Source organism: Musa acuminata, chromosome BXJ2-11, assembly GCF_036884655.1.
Source record: "Musa acuminata AAA Group cultivar baxijiao chromosome BXJ2-11, Cavendish_Baxijiao_AAA, whole genome shotgun sequence".
Lineage (NCBI taxonomy): Eukaryota > Viridiplantae > Streptophyta > Magnoliopsida > Zingiberales > Musaceae > Musa > Musa acuminata.
This window is the reverse complement of record NC_088348.1, coordinates 7,781,676-7,803,769: the sequence shown is the minus strand read 5'-3', so window position 1 is coordinate 7,803,769 and position 22,094 is coordinate 7,781,676. Positions and strand designations below refer to the sequence as shown.

The 22,094-nt window shown below is 39.6% G+C and overlaps 3 protein-coding genes and 1 pseudogene across 3 annotated transcripts; all 4 read left to right on the top strand.

Annotated features, from left to right (window-relative positions):
* The first annotated feature begins 797 nt into the window (after positions 1-797).
* LOC135626668 (GDSL esterase/lipase At1g28570-like) lies at positions 798-2,455 on the top strand. The gene is made up of 5 exons (XM_065132159.1): positions 798-1,082; positions 1,159-1,371; positions 1,440-1,588; positions 1,687-1,960; positions 2,049-2,455. Exons 1-5 carry the CDS (start codon positions 821-823, stop codon positions 2,282-2,284), a joined length of 1,134 nt encoding a protein of 377 aa, XP_064988231.1. The 5' UTR covers positions 798-820; the 3' UTR covers positions 2,285-2,455.
* Positions 2,456-4,979: 2,524 nt separating this feature from the next.
* Positions 4,980-8,517, top strand: LOC135627221 (histone H2A.Z-specific chaperone CHZ1-like). Its single transcript, XM_065133235.1, has 2 exons — positions 4,980-5,591; positions 8,314-8,517. The coding sequence occupies exon 1, from the start codon at positions 5,019-5,021 to the stop codon at positions 5,565-5,567; it is 549 nt and encodes a 182-aa protein (XP_064989307.1). The 5' UTR covers positions 4,980-5,018; the 3' UTR covers positions 5,568-5,591; positions 8,314-8,517.
* Positions 8,518-10,005: 1,488 nt separating this feature from the next.
* LOC135582619 (protein CURLY FLAG LEAF 1-like) lies at positions 10,006-11,486 on the top strand. Its single transcript, XM_065133494.1, has 2 exons — positions 10,006-10,247; positions 10,883-11,486. Exons 1-2 carry the CDS (start codon positions 10,059-10,061, stop codon positions 11,279-11,281), a joined length of 588 nt encoding a protein of 195 aa, XP_064989566.1. The 5' UTR covers positions 10,006-10,058; the 3' UTR covers positions 11,282-11,486.
* A 2,845-nt stretch (positions 11,487-14,331) lies between these two features.
* LOC135626390 (uncharacterized) lies at positions 14,332-20,895 on the top strand (annotated as a pseudogene).
* The last annotated feature ends 1,199 nt before the right edge of the window (positions 20,896-22,094 follow it).

Here is a 22,094-nt window from a genome sequence, read left to right as displayed (position 1 = left end):
AAACAATTAATTACTTGGTAATTAAGCCCAAAGACTGCACTTAAACCAGCATCTGTCTTGTTTTAAATGGTGTACAAGGAATGTCTTCACTGGGAAAAATCCATGATGAGAACTTAAATAGATGCAACAGTAACTTGACGTTGACCACTAAAACACTTACCAACAGTTCTATAGACATATGGGATAGTGACTTGGAAGGTATTATTGCTTTATAGTGGTCCATCTGCTATGGTAATCATCACACAGGCCTGTCATACTCATGTGAGGAGCTTCAAATTATTTTGTTCTTTATTTATTTATGGGAGGAGAAAGGAACACAGGACATGGGGCCATCCCCTCTATTTGGCCAGGAGCCTGGACCAGTCATCCCTTGATGCACCATTCCTCGAGATATGGATAAGGATGTGTACCAGTGAAACCAAAAGAAAAGCCCTCAAGGGCTCTTCTTCTTCTTCAATGACTATGTCACTGCTGTAAGCATCTGCTTAATATGCAGACTATGAATGGAAGAAGAAAGAACTAATGATATATGTGGGTTTGTTGAAATTAATGATGATGAGAAACCACCAACGAAGCCTTGTACTGAGCTGCCATGTGTAGGGCAATCTGTGAAGTCTAAGACAGCTGTGCCAAACTTCGGTTGAGCTGATTGAAGTCAAGAGGAAAGCCAGCAGATTTCTCATGCAGTTGAGGGGTTGGATTTGTAGGTGAACTCACAGGAAAACACCAGCAATATGACAGAACAACACGGTCTCTGCAGGCATGTCATCAACTACATTCCACACATATAAGACTTCCGTCACACTTCTGACAACTAGCAATGAACGAGATGGCATCTCATAGCTTCTTCCTGCTCCTCCCCATATCATTAGCAGTCCATGCAACCCTAAACCATGCTCAAGCAAAGCACTGTTTCATCGAGGCCATATACAGCTTCGGTGACTCCATAGCAGACACCGGCAACCTTCTTCACGAAGGCGCCGCCGGGTTATTCGCTCCCATCGGCAGCCTCCCCTACGGAGAGACGCTGAAGAAGGCGACCGGCCGCTGCTCCGACGGTCTTCTCATGATCGACTACTTTGGTCTGTTCTTGCCCGTTGCTAACGTCTAGACTTCTGCTTAGCTACTTAATAACCATGTCTTCTCTTGTGATCTCAGCTCTTAATCTTAATCTTCCACTCATTAATCCTTACCTGGACGAGAGCTCCAACTTTGAGAGTGGAGTCAACTTCGCGGTGGCCGGATCGACAGCACTGGACAGCTCATTCTTCGTGCAAAGGAGCATTTACACTCCAGTCACTAACAGCCCTCTCGGTGTTCAACTCGAATGGTTCAAGACCCATCTCAACTCCACATGCTCCTCGCCAACAGGTCAAGTATTGCATGCATAGATTCTTTGGCAGGGATAGTTCTGTGATCGGATCAGAACTGCGCTGCAGAGTGTGCGAGGAAACTTGAGCGCGCACTGATCCTGATGGGGGAGATCGGAGGCAACGACTACAACAACGCCTTCTTCCAAGGAAGAACTATCGCCGACGTGAAGAGCTTTGTTCCCCTAGTCGTGCAAAGGATCATAAGCGCTGCTGAAGTAAGATAAGATCTCGATTGCTCTCCGGAACACTCCTCAAAGTTCCATGTCTACTGTAACACTGCTATGGTGCTCGTGTGGGGTTGATTCATGGCCAGGAGGTGATCGACCTCGGTGCAGCTCAACTGGTTGTTCCCGGGAACTTCCCCATCGGATGCGCGCCGAGCTACCTCACCATGTTCACCACCGCGAACGCCGCCGCTTACGACGCCGACAACTGCCTCAAGAACTTCAACTCGTTCGCGGTCTACCACAACGATCACCTTCAAGCTGCACTCGAGGGGCTGAGACGAGCACACCCCCGGGTGACCATCATGTACGCCGACTACTACGAGGCCTTCATGTATCTCCTCAACCACGCCGCAGACCTAGGTGAGTGGCCGCCCGCCATGGATCATCGATGGATTTCACGGAGTACGTACTGCCGCATCTTAATCATGGAGTTGGTCTCTTTGGCTAGGGTTTGACGAGGGTTCCTTGCACAAGGCATGCTGCGGAGCTGGGGGGCCATACAACTTCGACATCAATCTCATGTGTGGGTTGCCCGGAACCGAGACGTGCAATGAGCCAAGCAAGTACGTTAGCTGGGATGGCATTCACCTAACGCAGGAGGCTTACAGGGTCATGGCACAGTCACTGATCATGCAGGGGTTTGCCTACCCCAACAACCATTTCCAGGAGCAATGGAAGTGCTAGTGGCAGCACAATCCTGCAACACAGTCAAGTTGTTGAGGGTGGTTCACCAGGCAATCTTCCCTTCGCAAGAATTCCCAGCCAATTCAGTCTCAGCCATATAAATATAATGTAAGCTCTGTAATGTATACAATATGTGTTGGGAAGGGGAATAAGACTTTCACAATTCATACACCAACAATCAAAAACATATGAACTCTCTTTCTACATCTATATATAAAATAAAAAAAATTTAAATTAAATTTTTCATTAAAAAAACATGAGATTAATTATTAAATTATTAAATTATTCCTAATAAGCATAAATCCCCTTTGGTATATTCTCTCACTAACCCAACCCTAAATAATATATACTTCTTTTTCTCTTGTCCTCTTTGGTAACCCTAAATGATAACCCTTTCTAAATTCCCTAAAGGATAACCCAAAGAGTAACCAAATTATTTTTCACATCTTACTTTCTCTCCTATCTAGAGATATATACATGAAATATCTATAGAAAAATCAGACCTTAATTTCAAATGTTTTCTCTTTCATAGAGATTTTTATAAGTCCTACTCAAATATTGGCTCTAAAAATCTGATTGATTCTTTGCAACTAGTTTTGGCATAGCAACCATTCATCCTCTTCTTTCCAGGGTTTATAATTGGGCGACATTTGAATATGAACATGATATGTATGGTCTGCCGTATAGTTACAGTTTTGGGTATAATATTCACGTAAATAACTCTACGTAGTACCGGATTGGAATCCGACAGAGGCTGTCGGGTTTGGGCAGGAACATCACCCTGGCCTTGGGAGATTCAAGTTTATCGGATTCGGAGTGTGATCCAATAGCATCTGAATCCGTCACTGTTGTCCGACCGCAGCGCTTTATTAAAGTGGGCCGGTCCAATCTTGGCCCCTTCATGTCATGTGTGCGCTCAGTTTGAGCCCGTTGATGATGGAGGCCCAATCCTTTGATGTTATTGGCGGAGCAACAAGGAAACACATCTAAGTGGATTATCTCTTCACTTGTATTTGATTCTTGTTTATCTATATCAATAATGGTTGGATGACTACATATATCGTTATCGTATTTATAGTGCAATGACATCTATATGTATCCTTAGCGCATATTTATATAATTTTTTTTTTCTTTTATTCTCTATTAAAATTATACATAATTGTTCAGTCATATTATCTCCCGAATATATCTTTCTCAATATTCTCATTTTAATGATAAAATATATATATATATATATAATTGATTTAACAATTATTATATATATATATATTTTTTAAACTAAAAAGGTTTTCATGGATCATATAAAAACTCTTAATATCTCTCTTCACTTTAAATTTTTAATTTTTTTAATCCAGTAGTATCCATATCAATCTCATATACTTACACAAAAAAAAATCAATCTCATATCCGTTAGGATGATCGATCCAAAGTAACTAAAAACATCTTATCACTTCATCCTAACTATATCCAGGATGGATATGTTCCTAATATTACCAAAATTGAATAATATACATCTATTAAAGAATCATATAAATATAATTATTTTGATGAAACATTTATTCAAATAGAAGAAGATTATGTAAACAACACTTCCTCGAGTTTTGAGATGAAAAACTCTCCTTGGATCAATTAATTCTTTCGAAATATTTCACTTTCTAAAGATATTTTGTGTTCTATCATTTCCGAAAATATTGATAAACCAGGGCAACCATCTATCTTGATTGAATGTTTAAAATACTCTCAGATATCTTCAATCTTTTCCATAACTTCTAAATGTCTTTTGATTGATATTTATCTCTCCAACATCTTGATTTTTTTACATACAACTAATGAAGAGATCTTAGGTAAATTGTCACATATAAAATTGAATATAATTTTACAAAGAAATACCTTATTTTCGAGTAAGTCAATTCATTTGGGATCACGCAGATTCATTCTTTTTTTCTATATTTTCATGTCGAGAATTCTTTGAAGATGAAAAGTATTTTTAAGTTCTTTTCTGTGGAATAGAATAATCTGATTGGAATAGAGTAATACATGAGGTTATTGATAGATAGGAAAATCATAACCGTAATACATGAGGTTATTGAGGGTGGAGATATAGTAATAGGTAAATAGGAAAGAGAACATGAACATTGAATGATTTGATCAAGTTTATGATCGCTTTGATACTGTACCAGTCATTGTTTCATCGAATTGGTCAAGATCATAAATGAAGTTTTTTTATTTGAAAAACAAAGGGAGTTCAAATTTGTATTCATTTTTCCATGGATCAGGATATATAAATATATTTAGTATTTCCAACTCACCCTTCCCCCACACTTACAATTAATTAACTCCAGTGAGAAATCAATGCATTTCCCTTATATATATATATATATAATATATATATATATATATATATATATATATATATATATATATATATATATATATATATATATATATATATATAATTTTAGTTCTTTAGATGGAATCTTTATGATATTTCTAATCATAGAGGGGGTTATATGTAAAAGTTTTTACATATTAACTAAAAGTTTTTTTTGTGAATTATTATTCTAACGAAGAAGACCCAAATTAATATGTCATAATATCTCGTAAACATTTATTCAAGATATAATATTTTAAACTACGAGGGCTTATCTACAAAAGTGCCTCCACCGGCCCTTCCGACGGGGGGTCTCATATTATCCTCTTTCTAAAGCCCTTTCTCATCTAAACCCTAATCTCCATGGCCGAGACCAATGGAGAGCCCCATTCCGAAACCCCAGATCCCGAATCCAATCCCTTACCTCCCTCGAAGCGCAAGGCCGATCCCACTTCCCTCGAGGAAGGGGAAGGCGAGCGAGCGAAGAAGCATCAGATGCCTGAGTTAGCCTCTGATCCCGCAACTCAAACCCTAGACGGAGCCAACGAAGATGACGGCCGTCAAGAGGCCGAGAAGGAAGCCGCCGACGCTGACGAGGATCGGACAGTCACTGTCGTTAAGGGGAAGGGAGAGCTGACCGCGGTGGACAAGGGCAAAGGGATAATGGTGGAGGAGGAAGAAGAGGAGGAAGGGGAGGACGATGATGAGGACAGCAATGACAGTAGCGATGTGGACAGTGGCGACGAGATTGGTGAGGAGGGGGATGATGACAGCGATTTCGTCGATGATCCACTGGCGGAGGTGGATCTGGAGAATATCCTTCCTTCGAGGACCCGGCGACGGGAGCCACCGCCACCCGGGGCTTATTTCGACCCCGTTCAGGATGAAGATGACAGTGACGAGAGCGAGTAAGACAAGATGCTGCTGTTAGAAGAGGTAAATTTGCTTCGGAACTTCTGTGCTTACCTTTGGTGCGATCTTAGTTCTATTATGAGGAACTGAAATTTGTCTTACATGAATAGATACGATAATCTGTATGTGAAAGCAATTACTTGCTGTGCTGGAAGCTTGAGCTCGACCTCTCTAGGATCAATTTGTTGTTATTATTAGTTTCCTCGCATTGTTGTTATTATTAGTTCCTTACAGTAGGCTTGTACAGAAAGTTATCTATTACAATTTATTATGCAAGCAAAAATAAGGTATAGCTAAACAAGGTGCTAGAGACCATAGTTTGTTAGAGAAGTATGATCTTTATAATCAAATAATCATTCTAGCTTTTTCTTTTGATATGTTTGACTTGATTAAAAGGCCTGCGTGTCAATGTGTGTAACCATACCCTTACAAGCAGAGAAGTTATCTTTGTGACTCGAACCTTGGTCTAAAAAGTTCAACCTTATTGTTGTCCCAAGACTTGCCCTCATATAGTTGATTGTAAGCAAACATGCTGATAAAGGTCTTTCATGTGAAAAATAGTTAGCCTATGCATGAACAAGAGCTTATGCATGCTTTAGAAGGGTGTTGTTCTATATTTGTGTCGTAGTACGTGTTAAATTCTGGAGGGGAAGTTACCATTGAAGGACTATATAGGCTTCATGCATGACGCTGGATATACGTCTGTTAATTTAGTGGCAGACATTTGTACATCCACATGCCTAGCTTATGTTGCTAGATCCTAATTGAAAGATATGACTAAGTACATAAAGATAAAAGACGCAAAGGATGAAGCAGGATCCAATGTTGAAATTTGAATTCTTTTTTAGTTTGTATAGAATTACAATTTGATCTTATTTCTATAGTATTTCAATTTGATTTACCAAAAAGGTTTTATCTTTACTCGCCTCAATTCTCTTTTCTGCCTTTCCTTCTAATATTATGTAGGCCATAATTATTCTCATTTCTTATTATGTACACCCTTCCTTATACCTCCATATTATATAGAGCTCAAGATTAAGCATACATGAGTGTTTTTGTGTATGTGAGTCGAGTAGTTTCTGCTTGCTTAAGCTAGATATGCCCACCTCTGCCATTGACTTAATGACCTACATCTAGACATATAATGTAGATCTGAAGACAATGTGGTTTATTATTGGCAGGATTACAACGACAACTAATGCCTGTAAGTATCAGAAGCTATCAGTGAGTCACTGACATCTATATGTGAACACTACATAATACCAGATTATTGCAATATTTCTAAAAAAAATATTAACAGAATGTGTTTATGATAAATTAAAAAGGCTTGACTACTGTGAATTTGGTAGTTGTAGGTGCAAGGTAAATGAAAAATGTGTTATAATTTGTTATTAGTTGTAGGTGCAAGGTAAATGAAAATTGTGCTATAATTTGATATTAATTAGCTATATCTCTTCTCTAGGTCTTAATGGAAGTGGTTCAAAATCATTGCTTACCTTAGACCTCAAGAAAATATACATTCAAGAAAAAAGAACTGTCTATGGTTTCAGAAATGAGCCAATTCAGATTCTGATGTTCATTTACCTGACAACTGCTTGAGTCTGCGTGGCATTCATTTACAACTATAGCAATAAATCTGCTTTCCATGATATATGTTACAACCTGGAACATAGTAGGGGCATCAACAGGCAAAACCTTCTGGATTTCTTTTTTCTTTCAAAATTTACAGTACTTTAGGATTATTTTCACATATCCCTCCTGTATATAATGATATAATATCCTTGAACTTAAGACTAGGCAATGCTTAACAAACTTGAATCCCATGATTCTGAAGATAAAGAGATTCAAGCTTATCAGCAAAGTGAAGCTGCAGAATATTCCAATGTAAATTGGAGCAGGTTTTGGCATCAAGCATTGAGGCTGAACAAAATGGGGGCAGCCTAAACCAGATGAGCATGCAGATGCATTTTCTTTAATGGTGAGGATGCATCAGAGAGAAGAGACTGCTCTTTTGTATTTTGGGGTGGGGGGTTTCGTTGGAGGTTTTGATTTTTAACAGATATCATCTGCAGGAACTTTGTCTGCATAGTTTCTCTATGGACTTGTAATTATCTTAAGTAGTTGCAATGGCTTTTAGACAAACCTTTATTGGACTATCATTGGCATTAAGTAGAGGGCTATCTAATGTATTTACATGCTCTATGTGTAGTAATTATTGTAGGTGATATAGTAGTTATTTGTAAGCAATAGATGATTATTCCTATCTTTTCCTTGTTGATGGTATGTACATATCATAATTACCTATTGATTAAACATTTGTACAATCTCCATCTCTTCAATTGTTGATATTGGATCCAGAGATTTACTTCGTTAAAGAATGGACTTCTTATGTTAAATTCAATTGTTCCAGAAGCTGTACATACAATTCATACATCGAATGAAGAGGCTCACTATATTTCTAGGGAGGTTTTAATCTTTCCTGTACCTACAGAACATGTTGTCTTCTAGATGAGGTAGGGCCAGATGCGGTGATGGCTGTTAAGGTTGTCAAGTTTTATGCATGGCTGCCCTAGGATTATGCTTCTATCAGCCTTGTGATCTGGTAGCACATTATGGGGTTGATTGATATATTGTTATAAATCTAAATCAATTTGTTAATCAAATTACTGCTTCCAATTTCATGCAACGATTTTTTTATCAAACATATGACAAACTTTGCTGTTACTTTTTGTTTTTTTCTCTGCAGGAAAATACAAGTTGGCAGATGACCTCACTTGATAGTAGCTAAATCCCTTAATGTCTGTGACTCCATTTTTGTCAGCGGGCTTTTTTTCCTCTGTTATTTTCCGTGCCACATTTAGTCTTCCCAGTGCTCCTTAAAGGAACATCAGATGACTTGTATCCTTGTCACTTATTCCTATGGATTAATTTATTCCAGATTAAGGCGCCAGAGTTGCAGAGCTAATTTGTTGCTTTCTGAGTAATCATTTTTTTTATATCTTTGCAGTAAAGTTGTTAGACACAATTACTTCATTTTTTTTTTCTCCAGTAACTTGGATGAGTAAAAGCATAGAAAGAACATTTTGTATACTACTGGGCTAAGTGTTTAGGATGGCATAATGATCAGCATAGGTGTTTGTTTGATGTAATTTACTGATGGGATCAGTTTCTATTTTTGAACTGGTTACTGCTGGTATAATGTTACATCAAGTTGCAATGTAAAACTAACTATTCATCTTGTTTTGTTGGGTGTTACAGTTAGAAAGATTTTTCTTTACAATCTGTGATGGTGAGAAGTCTTTTTGTGCCCCTTTCTTGTTGGTGGATGGTTGGGTGTGTTTGGCAATGGAAATTGCTTTGTTCTATGTTGAATCATACCAGACTACAGTCACCATGGTCCATTCTTGGCTTGCTTGAAGCAAGGATGCACCATTTGGTGCTGATTTGATTTGACATCTATTGGTATTGGTTGGAGAACCTGGAAATGACACTGGCTACAAGTTATAGATCACCAAACATCACATCATTGACAATAGGAATCCGGTGACATCATTATTACACCTAATAAGATACATCCTGTGCTTCTCATAAATCTCAAAAGGGTGTGACCTTAGTACAAAATGGATGTGGCCTATTGACCTGCTAAATTGCCGGCAATATATATATATATATATATATATATATATATCCACTCATGCTGTATGACGAAATGAATGACTCACGCAACCGCGTGACATTTATGACAAACGTATCGCACATGATAATGTTATATACCATTCCAATTCCAGACCTACGTAATCTATAGGACCTAATTCACATCATCCTAATATATATTACATGATTGCGACTCTTAATTTGATAGAGAGAAGAAAGTCAAAAGGTTTAGCCCCCAACCGCCATGGTCAAAATGTGAGGCGCAATATTGATGTATATTTTTCTTCTCCAGAAGCCTTTTGGATGTCCAACCAGTGTTGCTTAGCATGGCTGATGGTGCCATATTTTACTGGTTACGTCGGGAAATCGAATAATTAACCGGAGTCAACCATGTTTGCTAGAATGAGTTGACAAGCTTTACGGATGGCATTTTGACGAAAAAGAAAGGGAATCTTTTTTTTTCTCCTGTCCATGTTAGAGAGAGAGAGGTGGTCCGGTGGAAGCAGCACTTCTCGTCGGGTCTTCCATGGGGACAGTCGTGATCTAAATCGTAGGTCGAGTCGGGCGATGGGGGCGTTCTTCCTGCGATGCCAGCTCGCCCAATCAGAAGATGACAAATCCCTCTGTTCTCTTCTGCTACGAGAAAATTAGGGAATTTTCTCCGGGGAAGACCGCGTTAAAACCGGCATCCCCAACTCCGCTTCCATTTCATTCTCTTCTCCATCCCACCGAAGCCTATTCCTTCTGTTAACTGCCCCCCCCCCCCCCCCCCCCCCCCCCCCCCCCCCTCTCTCTCTCTCTCTTCCTTTGTATTGGTTGTGGCATCTGCCTCCGCCGATGACGGCTCCCAACATCGAGACGATCGCCGCGTCGCTGAGGAGCTGCTCGCTGGGAGGAAGCGGAGGAGGGGCCCAGTCGCCGCCGCACCTCTCCGAGGCGAGCGACGAGAGCACCGGAGGGATCACGGTGGACCTCAACTCCGAGCCCGTCCTCCCGTACCAGTGGGAGCAGTGCCTCGACATGCGGGTGCGATCTCCCTCCTCCTCCTCCTCCACCTCCGCCCCCCTCCTTAAATGCTTCTCTCCCTGTCGCCAATCATTGATCATAAATACTCCAACCCTGCCCTCAAAATGCTGTTTGGAACCCATCCCGGCGTCAAAATCCTTCCTTTTCCTGGTTTATCTTCCCTTCTCATTGAATAGAACATCATGATCGTAAATTTCACAGCACCCTTTCTCAAAGTGCCGGCTTTTAGATTTCGAGCTAGTATACAAGGAATGTTTTCTTCTCCTTCATTTGCTATCTTTTTTGTGATCGAAAATATAATGGAAGGAGAAACCTGTCTGTTTCTCATATCTCTTATTTTACTTCTTTGTAGAGTCCTCTTCATCTGTCGTTTGTATTCTCTACTTGAGCTTTATTTCCTCTTGGTGATGGTGGAATTTCTGTCCTTTCGAGCTTATTTTCTCATTCAGTTCCTTGGCTATATCATTATTTTGAAAGGAAGAGCAAAAAAGAATCCTTGATCTCCGTTTTCTTTATCTCATTTCAGTTTTGTTTTATACTTCTTTGCAAAGCACTGCCAAAGATTCGATTTTTACATCGACATGATGAACCTTTTCATCTTTCTTTCTCATAAAAATCCAATCTTTCACATACAGACGGGAGAAATCTACTACATCAACTGGGAGACGGGCGTCCGGACCACCGAGGACCCTCGCGCCACCGCCTCATCTTACTCCTCCGGCTACTACTACTCCGACGAAGATGGAACCTCCGATGAGTACAGCTGCTCCAACGTCGGCAGCGGAGACGACTACGAGGTCGAGGACGAGGATGAGGACGAGATCGACACCGCCGACTCCTCCACCCTGTCCTCCGCATCCCCACCCCAGGCCTCCTCCTTACCCGTTGAGGAATCCAGCCGCGGCGGCGGCCATATCCTCGTCGCCGCTGGTTGCAAGTGCTGCTTCATGTATTTCATGGTCCCCAAGCGGACCGACGCCTGCCCCAAGTGCGGCGGTGGCCTCCTCCACCTCGGCCGCAACGGCTGCGTCTGAAACTTCGACCTTGTTCTTGGATGTTGGAGCAATCCAGTGAGAAGAAGACCGAAGTTTTATCACCTACTCCGATTCCTTGCCCCTTCTCTTCTTGTCTTCCAAGCCAATAGTTAGATGTGAATCACAGTGACATCTCTCCAAAAGATCTTGAAATTGTCGACACTCCTCTCTAGCTAATGCTTTGCATCTTTGGATGTTCATCATACACTTGAACTGTTTTCTTTGCGATCTCGACGTGGTGATGTGGTAGCATGATTTCTAATCAAATCTCGGTCTATCACCTGTGTTCTTCTACTCAAAACCTTTCTCAAGACGAAGTTGAGTTGTGTGATACTTTGCTGTTAGTGATATGTTGTATCCTTGGCTGGCTCAGTTCATCTTACGCCACGGTTTAGAGTTTGCTTGAGATTTGCAGACAAGGCATGACATGGTTTTGACACTGGTGGGCACAATGGCAGGTCCAGATTGCATATTGGACCCACCAAAGTACCAAAATATTCCCTTACTTTCAAATGTAGCAAGCTTATCACCTGATAATTCTACCCTTTATCTTTGTGGCCTAACAACAAGTTGCTTGAAGAGTTGAAACAACAGGTATTGGAGCTTGAGCTTATACCTGCTTTCCTGAACACTTAAATAAGCTTGAGGCTTCAGGAAGAAGTGCTCCTAAAAGGAATTGGTCAGACCTTGAAGCCTTGGGCTGGCAACAAGAGGTGAACACATCAAGGTCTTCTTCTTACATGTAAGAAACTCATGTAATATCTTTTTTTTGCTGGTAGATAGAGAAATGGGAATAAAGTGGACGGCTAGAGAGTCAAGTGCATCAGACAAAGGGGCCTTTCCTCGGTTTGGCAGAAAGGAATCTCCTCAGAGGGGAAAAGCATCAAGTGCAGAAACAGATACAACAGAAGACAGTCCACATTACAGTCATGTGTTTGTGTGTGTATGTGTGTCTGAGAGAGAGAGAGAGAGAGACCATAAACCCTAAACCAGATCTTATATCTGAGGCCGGAACTTAGCTTTTGATAGGAGAGCAAGATGGCAGCAGCTACTGCAACAACTTACCTCATTGCTGATACCCCCATAATCCCACCTACATGTCCTACATTCTTCCTTCCGCCAGCCCATGGTTTGTTGTGACTTGGGGTGGCACTTTCTATCCTTGCTAGCCATGCATGGTGGTGGTTCTTGCCACTGTTCATCAGTTCGGTGAAATGACTTGTGGTTGCTGTTGTGGAATCATGACAACATGATGCAACCCTAAGCCTCCCTTGGCTCTTTCCTCTTCTGAGGCACAGGTCCTACCACAGCTTCATCAAGTACTTCATGTTAGAAGGACTTCCCATGCTCCTGGCTACCTTTAACTTCGTTGTTCTTAGGTCTTCCAGCTATCATGACCATATCATCTTCTCTTCCATATATAGCCAGGTACAGCACACAACTCAGTCGAGAAGCCTTCATAAATGATCTATATATCGTGAACCCTACATATTATTTGGAAGCGTGGCTTTTCCTGCGCATGAGAAAGAATCTGGTAAAGACAGTGGGACAACGCTATGTCATGCACGGCATTGCATGCAGAAGCTTGTGACCCACTCTGTGCCTGCCACTGACACCAATTATCCCAAGCGGGAAGCAATGCAGACTTCTCCCAGATTAATGAATGAGCAAAGGATTCGGTGGGAAGCTTCAGGTGGGAAGCAAGTAGCATTCCGAAATCTGCCTCCCAGCAATGTAACAGTTCGTTCTGATCATTGACGAACACTTGTAGATGGAAGACGGACGTTGCTACCCATTGCGATGATACAATGGCGAATGGCGAGATTGGTGCAGCAAAAAGGAACGAACCTTAATGTTCAGCATGGGATAAAGCTCGGACAGTGTCGAGGGCCTGCCGTGACTCGAGCACTGTCTCGGGAAGGAAACAATGGAGATGGCAACAGGACCACCCCCATCCGACTGTTGCTGCGGAAGCTACCAGTGCCAAGTCCCACTCGACACTGTTCGCTACAGCTAGCCAGAATCAGATTCCCACAAGAACTGCTGAAAGAAATGACTCAGAAATGCTTCTTGTGCTCCTCCTTTTAGACCATGAACACAAGAACCGAGGAGATCAGCACTTGGCTTGTTCGTCGATGGGATAGCCAAAACCTTACGGAAGTATTCGCACATGTAGCACCACGAAGCTCTCGAAAACAATCTCAGCCCTCCATCGCTTCAGTCCTCGTATCCCAACCGTCCAAGGAGAGGCAGCGATGACATTTTCTTGGGGAATGGACGGCGAAGATGAGAGACGGCAGACTGGACTGCTAACTAAGTCCATTCGAACTCGCTTCGCAGGATTTGGACACTGCAACGGAGCGGATGTTAATGTATCAAATGTAGTAAGATTATGTGCATAAATACATAGTAATTAAAGAACATATCGTAAAAGAAGAAAGATTATTAATTATTTTTAGGGCGAAAAACTGAAAAAAAATTATTGATTTTGATTCTTTTTATTTTTATTTTCCATGCTATTACATTTTATAATCCTAACGTTGGTTACCTTCCTTTACAACCGGTTTTTCTTTGATCCTATCTGATGAATCGAATCTAACCAAATCAATAAAAATATAGTTAATATAAAAATAAATAAATAAATAATAGTAAAATTAATAAAAAAATGCTAAAAAAATAAAAATTTGAATATTGTTTGCCTCATGCCCATAATATGGCATCAACCCGGCCCGTTTAAGATTTCGAATTGGGTTTGCCGCTCCAAAAATAAATTACAAGACATAATTATCACCCCCTACCGTTTGAACTACCTACGCGTCCATTGGACGAGTATAAGTGGGCCCACCAAGATATGTCACATGCCACCGATGGATAAAATGATAGGGTATGAAATGTATTTATTAAAATAAAAACTCGTTCACTCTCGGAAGTCCATCGCCTTCGTCTACTCTGTTTCTTTCATTCCATTATATCTCCTCCCTGATGGATCGCTCGAAACCCTACAAAGTCTCGGTAAACCCTCATTCCCCTCTCTTCGATTCTTCTACGGGATGGCCTCGATTAGGCCTTCCTACCACCTCTTCGCCTCGGTGGATTCCCGCTCCTCCTCCAACCTCTCCGACCACAGGAATGGCGGCAAGTCCCATAGTCCCACATCGGGAAAATCAGACTTGTTATCTCCTATTGGAATTATAAATAAGGATCTGGGTTTTGAAGTCAGATGCACTACAAGTGGCACCACAAGAAAAACCAAAGTGTTTGTTTTGAGTTTAAGTCCACACTCAGTTAAATAGTTTGGGCTTATAGTTGAGGTTTTTTTTGTTTAGTATTTTCGGGTGTTTTATGGCATAGAAACATCTTCCTAAGGTATTTGTAATAATTTTCGTCCATGGATGTAGGTTAAGACTAATTGACCGAACCACGTAAATCTGGTGTTCTTGTCGCTTTTATTCTTTCCGCTTTATTGTCTTTGTTGGGTTGCCAAAATTATCCTTTGGTAAATTTCCTAGGGCTAGCTCTAACAAACTGGTATTAGAGCCTGGTTTCGGGATCTTTTGGCAACGATGACAATAACAAAGATTGTTGTCGAGAAATTCGACAGAAATGTCAACTTTGGCATATGGCAACTCAAGATGGAGGCCATTCTAGTTTAAGACGGAGTTGATTTGGCACTACAGGGGGCTGAGAACATTCCAGATGGTACGTCAAAGGAAGATTTTACGGGTATGGATAAGAAGATCCGATCTAGCATTATTCTAAATCTCTCTGATGAGGTTTTACGGGAGGTAGCTACGGAGACTACGACTAAGAACATGTGGGACAAGCTTAAAGCCTTGTATATGAAGAGGACAGTAGAGAATCGTCTCTACTTAAAGCAGAGTTTGTATATACTTCGGATGACTGAAAGTACATCTATACTCTCACATCTTAATAAGTTTGATTCTTTGGTTATAGATTTGGAGAATATAGATGCAAAAATTGATGATGAGGATAAGACCCTATTACTTTTGTGTTCTCTTCCCCAATCTTTTAAGCATTTCCGTGATACTATGATTTATGGAAAAGAAATAATTTCATATCAAGAAATTAAATCTGCACTAAAATCTAAGGAGCAGATAGATAGAGGAAAGTAGAGAGAATCAGGCTGAAGGTCTGGTTGTTGGGGGGAGAATGGATAAAAGAGAATTTGATAGTAGTAGATCTAAATTTAGATCTAAATCCAGACATAGAAATTTGAAATACAGATATTGTCATAAAATAGGGCACATTAAATTTGATTGCTTTAAATTGAAAAATAAATTAAAGCAAAAGGAAAAATTTGTTGAGAAAACTACTGAATCTGTTGAAGCTAGTGTGGTAACTGATGAGAATATTGGAAATATTTTCTCTGCTATTGATGATAGGACGAGGTCTAAAAATGAATGGATTTTAGATTCTGGTTATTCTTATCACATGTGTCCTAATAGAGATTTGTTTTCTAGATATGAATCTTGTAATAGTGGAATTGTTTTGATGGGCAATAATGCAGCATGTGATGTTGTTGGTAGAGGAACAATCCGAATTAAAATGCATGATGGTATTGTAAGGACGCTCACTAATGTTAGACATATTCCTGATTTAAAAAAGAATCTCATCTTTTTAGGCACCCTAGAGGCCCTTGGGTATAAATACACAGTTGAAGGTAGAGTTATGAAAGTTTCTAGAAGTGCTCTTGTTGTTATGAAAGCTTGTAGGTCTGGTAGCTTATATATTTTACAGGGAACTACTGTCACAGGCTCGGTTGTAGTCTCGTCATCATCATTGTCTGATTCTAACATCATCAAATTATGACATATGCCTTTGGGTCATATGAGTGAAAAATGTTTGAGCATATTGAGCAAAAGGGGTCTACTTTGCGGACAGAGTACTAGGCCATTGGATTTTTGTGAACACTATATTTTTGGAAAGTAGAAAAGAGTCAGCTTCAATTCTCCGGTAGTTCACAAAACAAAAGGTACTCTTGACTATATTCATTCAGACCTTTGGGGTCCAGCTCATGTTCAGTCTAAGGGTGGTGCTAGGTATATGTTAACTTTCATTGATGATTATTCCAGAAAAGTTTGGGTTTATTTTCTGAAACATAAAAATAATATTTTTCTAACCTTTAAACAATGGAAGGTTTTGATTGAGAAGCAAACAAGTAAACAGATTAAGCGGCTTCGTACAGATAATGACATGGAATTTTGTGAAGGTGACTTTAATGAATTTTGCAAAAATGAAGGAATCGTTCGGCATCGCACTATTAAGATGACGCCTCAATAAAATGGTGTGGCCGAACATATGAACAGAATACTCTTGGAGAGAGCAAGGTGTATGATCTCAAATGCAGGGTTGACAAAAGACTTTTGGGCAGAGGCGATTAATATGGCCTGTTACGTTGTCAACCGCGCTCCTTCTACAACACCTAACTTTAAAACTCCGGAGGAAGTTTGGTCAGGTACTCCTGTTGATTATTTTGATTTAAAATTTTTTGGGTGTCTAGCATACATGCATGTAAATGAAGGAAAATTAGAGTCTCGAGCTAAAAAGTACATTTTCCTTGGATATGCTTCTGGGGTGAAAGGATACAGATTATGGTGTTCTGATCCCAAATCCCCAAAATTTGTAATCAGTAGATATGTTACTTTTGATGAATTATGTATGTTATCTTCTAAAGAGGAATCTACTAGTTGTACAAATGATAGTATGCAGAAGCAGGTGGAGCTTGAGATTGGTAGTTCTAATTCTTTTCAGTCTAACTCTTCTACTCAAAGAATACCAGTAGATGGTCCCGAGTGTACTAACGAAGATGATCTAGAGGAAGAGCGATATTTCATAGCCAAGGATAGACCACGGAGAAATATTCGACCACCACAAAGATATGCAAATTTGGTTGCATATGCTTTGTCTGTTGTAGAAGAAACAAGTGAAGTTGGTGAGCCTACTACCTACTCAGATGCAGTTTCTTATGATAATTCCACTAAATAGTTGATTGTGATGAATGAAGAAATAGAATCTCTCCTTCAGAATAGAACTTGGGATCTTGTGAAGCCGCCTTCGGATAAGAAAATTATTGGATGCAAATGGGATATCATTGTTGAGGGAAAGGTCCTTGTTCAGAAAATTCATACGAAGGACAATCCAACTGATATGCTTACGAAGCCTCTTCCGATTTACAAGTTCAAGCAGTGCTTGGACTTGGTTGGTGTTCATTATTGATGATTGCTCATTGGGGCTTTTTATAGAGAATTGTTAGTTTGACAAGTCCTATAGTTCCACATTGGGAAAATCAGATTTTCTCCTATTGGAACTATAAATAAGGATATGGGCTTTTAAAGTTAGATGTACCACAAGTGGCACCATAAAAAAAATCAAAATGTTTATTTTGAATTTAAGTCCACACTCAGTTAAATAGTTTGGGCCTAGGAAATATGGTATTCTTGTCGCTTTTATTCTTTCCGGCTAGCTCTAACAACCCCGGAGAACTCCTCCCGAGCCCTCGTCAAGTCGCGGGATGCGAAAACCGGGCATACCTATGGGAGAATGGTAAAGAAGCTCATGGAGAAGCGGCCTAGTCGGAATCCGGGATCGGCGGAACTCTGGCGGTCCCTCCTGATCTGATGGCGGAGGATCTTAAAACGGGAGCTAAAGGGTCGCATTTCTGGGCCTTTCGCGGAAACTGTACCAGAAGGGTGGAACGGCGGAGCGAAAGGCGGAGAAAGCGCTGACGGAGGTCAACACGAACACTCGGACGATCGCCATGGCGCTTCGCAGCGAAAGGGAGCTTCTCGCCCAAAACAAGGAGTACGAGGCAAAGATTTCGGAGCTGCGGTTGCTGATCGACGAGAAGAACGAAGAAGTAATTATATTGACATGAAAACAATATTCATGTTTCAAGGTTTAATCTTTATTACTTGCGAGATAATCTTCGTCAAATAGACTATTTGAATGTAGAATCTACTTAATTCAATTACATTTGTGCTGCCATTTTCTTTGTTATAATTTGATTTGGATATAAAAAGAGAAGAGATTTAACTGATCATATAAAATATCTTAAAAAGTCTTGATTTGAAGAATGTAGATGTTTTGATTTTATTTATACGGTAGAAGTTACCAGAAGTATAAGTTTTTTGTTGTTTTGTTGGACCAATTCTCCTGATCTTTCTTTGAACAGGTTGAGAAATTGAAAGACCTGTGTGTGAAGCAAAGAGAGGAGCTAAAGGCGCTGAAGGATGCTATACTCTTTCCGGATGTCATGAATTCACAGCTGCAGGTGCTTCTGGAGAAGCAAGGCTTTGAGCTGAAACAGGCAAAGCAAGTCATCCCATGCCTCAAGAAGCAGGTCACTTCTCTCACTGGGCAGCTCCAGTGCCTTGCGGAGGATCTTGCTGAGGTACTTATATTCTTAGATAGCCGATAAGTTTATATCACAAGAAAAGCTTAGAAATAATAACTCGGATCCTCTTCTGTATAAGATCTGAGCATGATCCCTATGAACAGCAGGATTTTCATCTCTTATACCATGCCATAGAGAGCTAAAACTTTAAATGAAGTGATGAATAATGAAAAGAGAGGTAAATTAAAGGTACTTGTTATACTTCAATGTGTATGATTTCTTTGCTGTGTTATCCGGAATGTGGATATTCAATTTGAACCTATTCTGAATTTGAACTTTATTTAATCTCATGTTCAAAAAATACCTAATTCATTTCTTGGCTGCACACTCACTGATTGTTCTTGCAACTATGTTTTCAAGAGACTTGGGTCCACTTAATACTACCTTTATCAGTGCAGGCATCAATCATCCGTACTCTCTATTAGGAGATTGCATGAATTGCACCGAGTGCAGGCAGTGGTACAAAGGATACAAGCACTTTCAATCTCCTCTCCTTTCAGACTCCAATTATTACTATATCGATCTTTGTTAACTCAAATACTCTGGCATCATCTATATGCTATTGATTTCTCGGTCCTTTAATGGAATTGCTAACTCCATTTCCTTTCATTGTGAAATTGGAATCGAGAATGATTATATTATGGTTGCCTTAGCATCCTCCCTGTTGTGGTTTGGATCAACTGATTCTCATTCTATAACCATTGAATTATTGGGATATTTTGGATTTCACAAAAAATTGCTTTAAATAAATTGTAATCAGTTAATCTTTGTATATTAATTTTCAGTTGATTCTGGCAAAATCTATACAATTCCCACCATGTTCCTATGATTTGTGGCTTGTTTTGATAGTTACCAATTATTCAGGTAGCTGTGGCTCTAGTGCTCTGTATCTAGTTAATTGGTTCCAACTGATTCAGATTGACTGTCATTGTTTCTTGTCATTTTTTGTGTGGTTTTGGTCGATCATGACCTGATCCAATTGATTTTCTGCCTATTAGGATGTTAGTGGCATATATGTGAGTAGTTCGGTTGATCTTGATGGATTTCTTACATATTCTGATGTTGTTTACCATTGTTCAGGACAATCCCCTAATTTGAATTGGCAATCTAGATCCTAAAACCTACAACAGATTTTGAATTGATTTCAATCTTTATTGTGAATATTTAGCTCTACTCTCATCGTTTTCTTACTATAGCACTATTTAACAGAATGACAGGAAGAATAAACAAGGGTTTCTATCATTTTCTGAATCATAGATGAACTGTAATCCAAGTTCCATATTATCAACCAGGTGATGGCCTATTATACAGTTCACTAGCACTGATAAGCTGATAATTCATTCTAATGCAGGACAATCATCTAAACACATTTTCCTTTTTGTGTGAGATTCCCATATAAAATTTTCTTTTTTCGTACGTTCCGTTGTAACAGGTAAAGGCAGATAAATACACTTCTAGAACTTGCTTTGATGAACATCTGAGCTCTCCAAGGACTCCAATATCTGATCAGCAGGCTGCTAATCCTTTGGTATGCTTCAATTTCATACATGGACATTAATAAGTCTTCAAAACTGTAAACATGTAGATGTTACCAACAAAAAAAAAGAAACAATGATCACTTTGGGTTTAATTTTTGGGAGAGAATGCTCTCGCTCTCATTGCTACAACCATCTCACAATACCATTGTGCAACAGTGATTACATTGGTTTGTTAAATCTCATAGATAGTAGATCTACCCAAAACTTGAATAAGCATGCCTTGCATTGTTTCTTACAATTTATGTCTGCATTTATATGTTTCCCTCCAAAATTCTCCAGGAATATAGGTCCCCAGATTGTATGGCTTCTGACTATGGTAGTCCAGATGAAATGTTCCTCAAGGATTTAAATCCTTGTTTGACTCCATGCTTTTCAAAATTGAAGCCCCAGGGAACAACTGTCCCTTGAATCTTGAAGTTGCCTCATAAGAAACAGAAAAGATAATGTGGGTCTCACCATAATTTTAAACAAAATTCAAGATTTCTCTATGCTGGCTTCTGATTTCTGATTTCATAATTGCTAGGAAAACAATGAGTTGGTTTATGACTCCCCAAAGATGACAGATCATTTCAACAGAATGCACAGTGGAGCCCAAATACGTTTGCAGTTCTCATGGTGGAATGTTGTCCAAGAGTTCAGAACATTGGCAGAGGCTTATTAGCAGAGAATTCAGATGAGAACAAGCATCCCGTTTGAAAACCACAATACAAGAATCTTCATTGAAGTTGATAGCTCCTATGCTGTTGGCAGATTTCCTCTGAGCTTGTATTTAAAAGTGTTCTCAAACTCCATGTAATGTCCCTGTCCTGAGGTGAGACTTGGTATGTACTTCTTTGAATGATCAGGGATGAAGCCATAGAAATTACTTCTCTATTTATAATGATAAGTTTGCATAAATTGACTTTTTCCAAACCCATATTGATGGGAGCCTCTGTCATCCTTTTTTATGTGATGTATTTGGTTTTGTTGGTCCTGAGATTATGCAATGTAGCCCTCATTTTTGTTTAATAGCATATAAGTAGGACCATATGTTTGCTTGATATCCTTGATCCTTGTATGTGCTTTTTAGCTAGTCTTTTTTCATCCCTCTTCATCCAAATTGATCAAGATTCTCTTGGTCTTCTTCATGAGAAGCCGATGAAAGATTGGGCTTTATGATTCAGTATTAGATGATAGTTCTCTCAATTTTGTGATCCTGCTCTATATGAAACAAAGCTTCTGAGAGTAAATCCATGAAGGAAAAGGAAACCTGTGCTCCATGTCATCCATGGAATCACACTTTCATATGAGTAGATCTTGATGAGGCTTTTACACAACACTCTTGCTTGGTTTATGCACACAAAAATTAAAGACACTATTCTTCATAAATCATCCAACCACAAAACATGAACTTGAAAATAAATATATTTACTACCATAAGAATCTGAACTCTCAAAAACCCAACATCCATGCTAAACAGATGACTAATTACAGTCAAGAGAACAAGAGCTAATGTAGACTGGCATAAAGCAGTCTTCTAGTTCAACATGCCTATTAAATGTAAGAAAACAACCATAAGAATCCATGCTCTAAGGTCCTTCCAAATCCAGGAATATTTATTGACCTTGCAAACCATCTATATGAATATTTAAGGATGCTACTTATCCAAAGGCCTCGTACGAGTCTGTCTCTACTTGTGAACACGCTATTGAAGCTGCACTAACCCTTGAAGCTTTGTGAATAGAAGACCGGGCAACCTTTGACTGATATCATAGTTGCAGTTGGGCACCATGCCAAAGGGCATCACATTGTGATTCTCATTCTATTAAAAAGGATTCAATTTGTATATGAAAATTAAAAATATTTTGGCCCATATGATAGA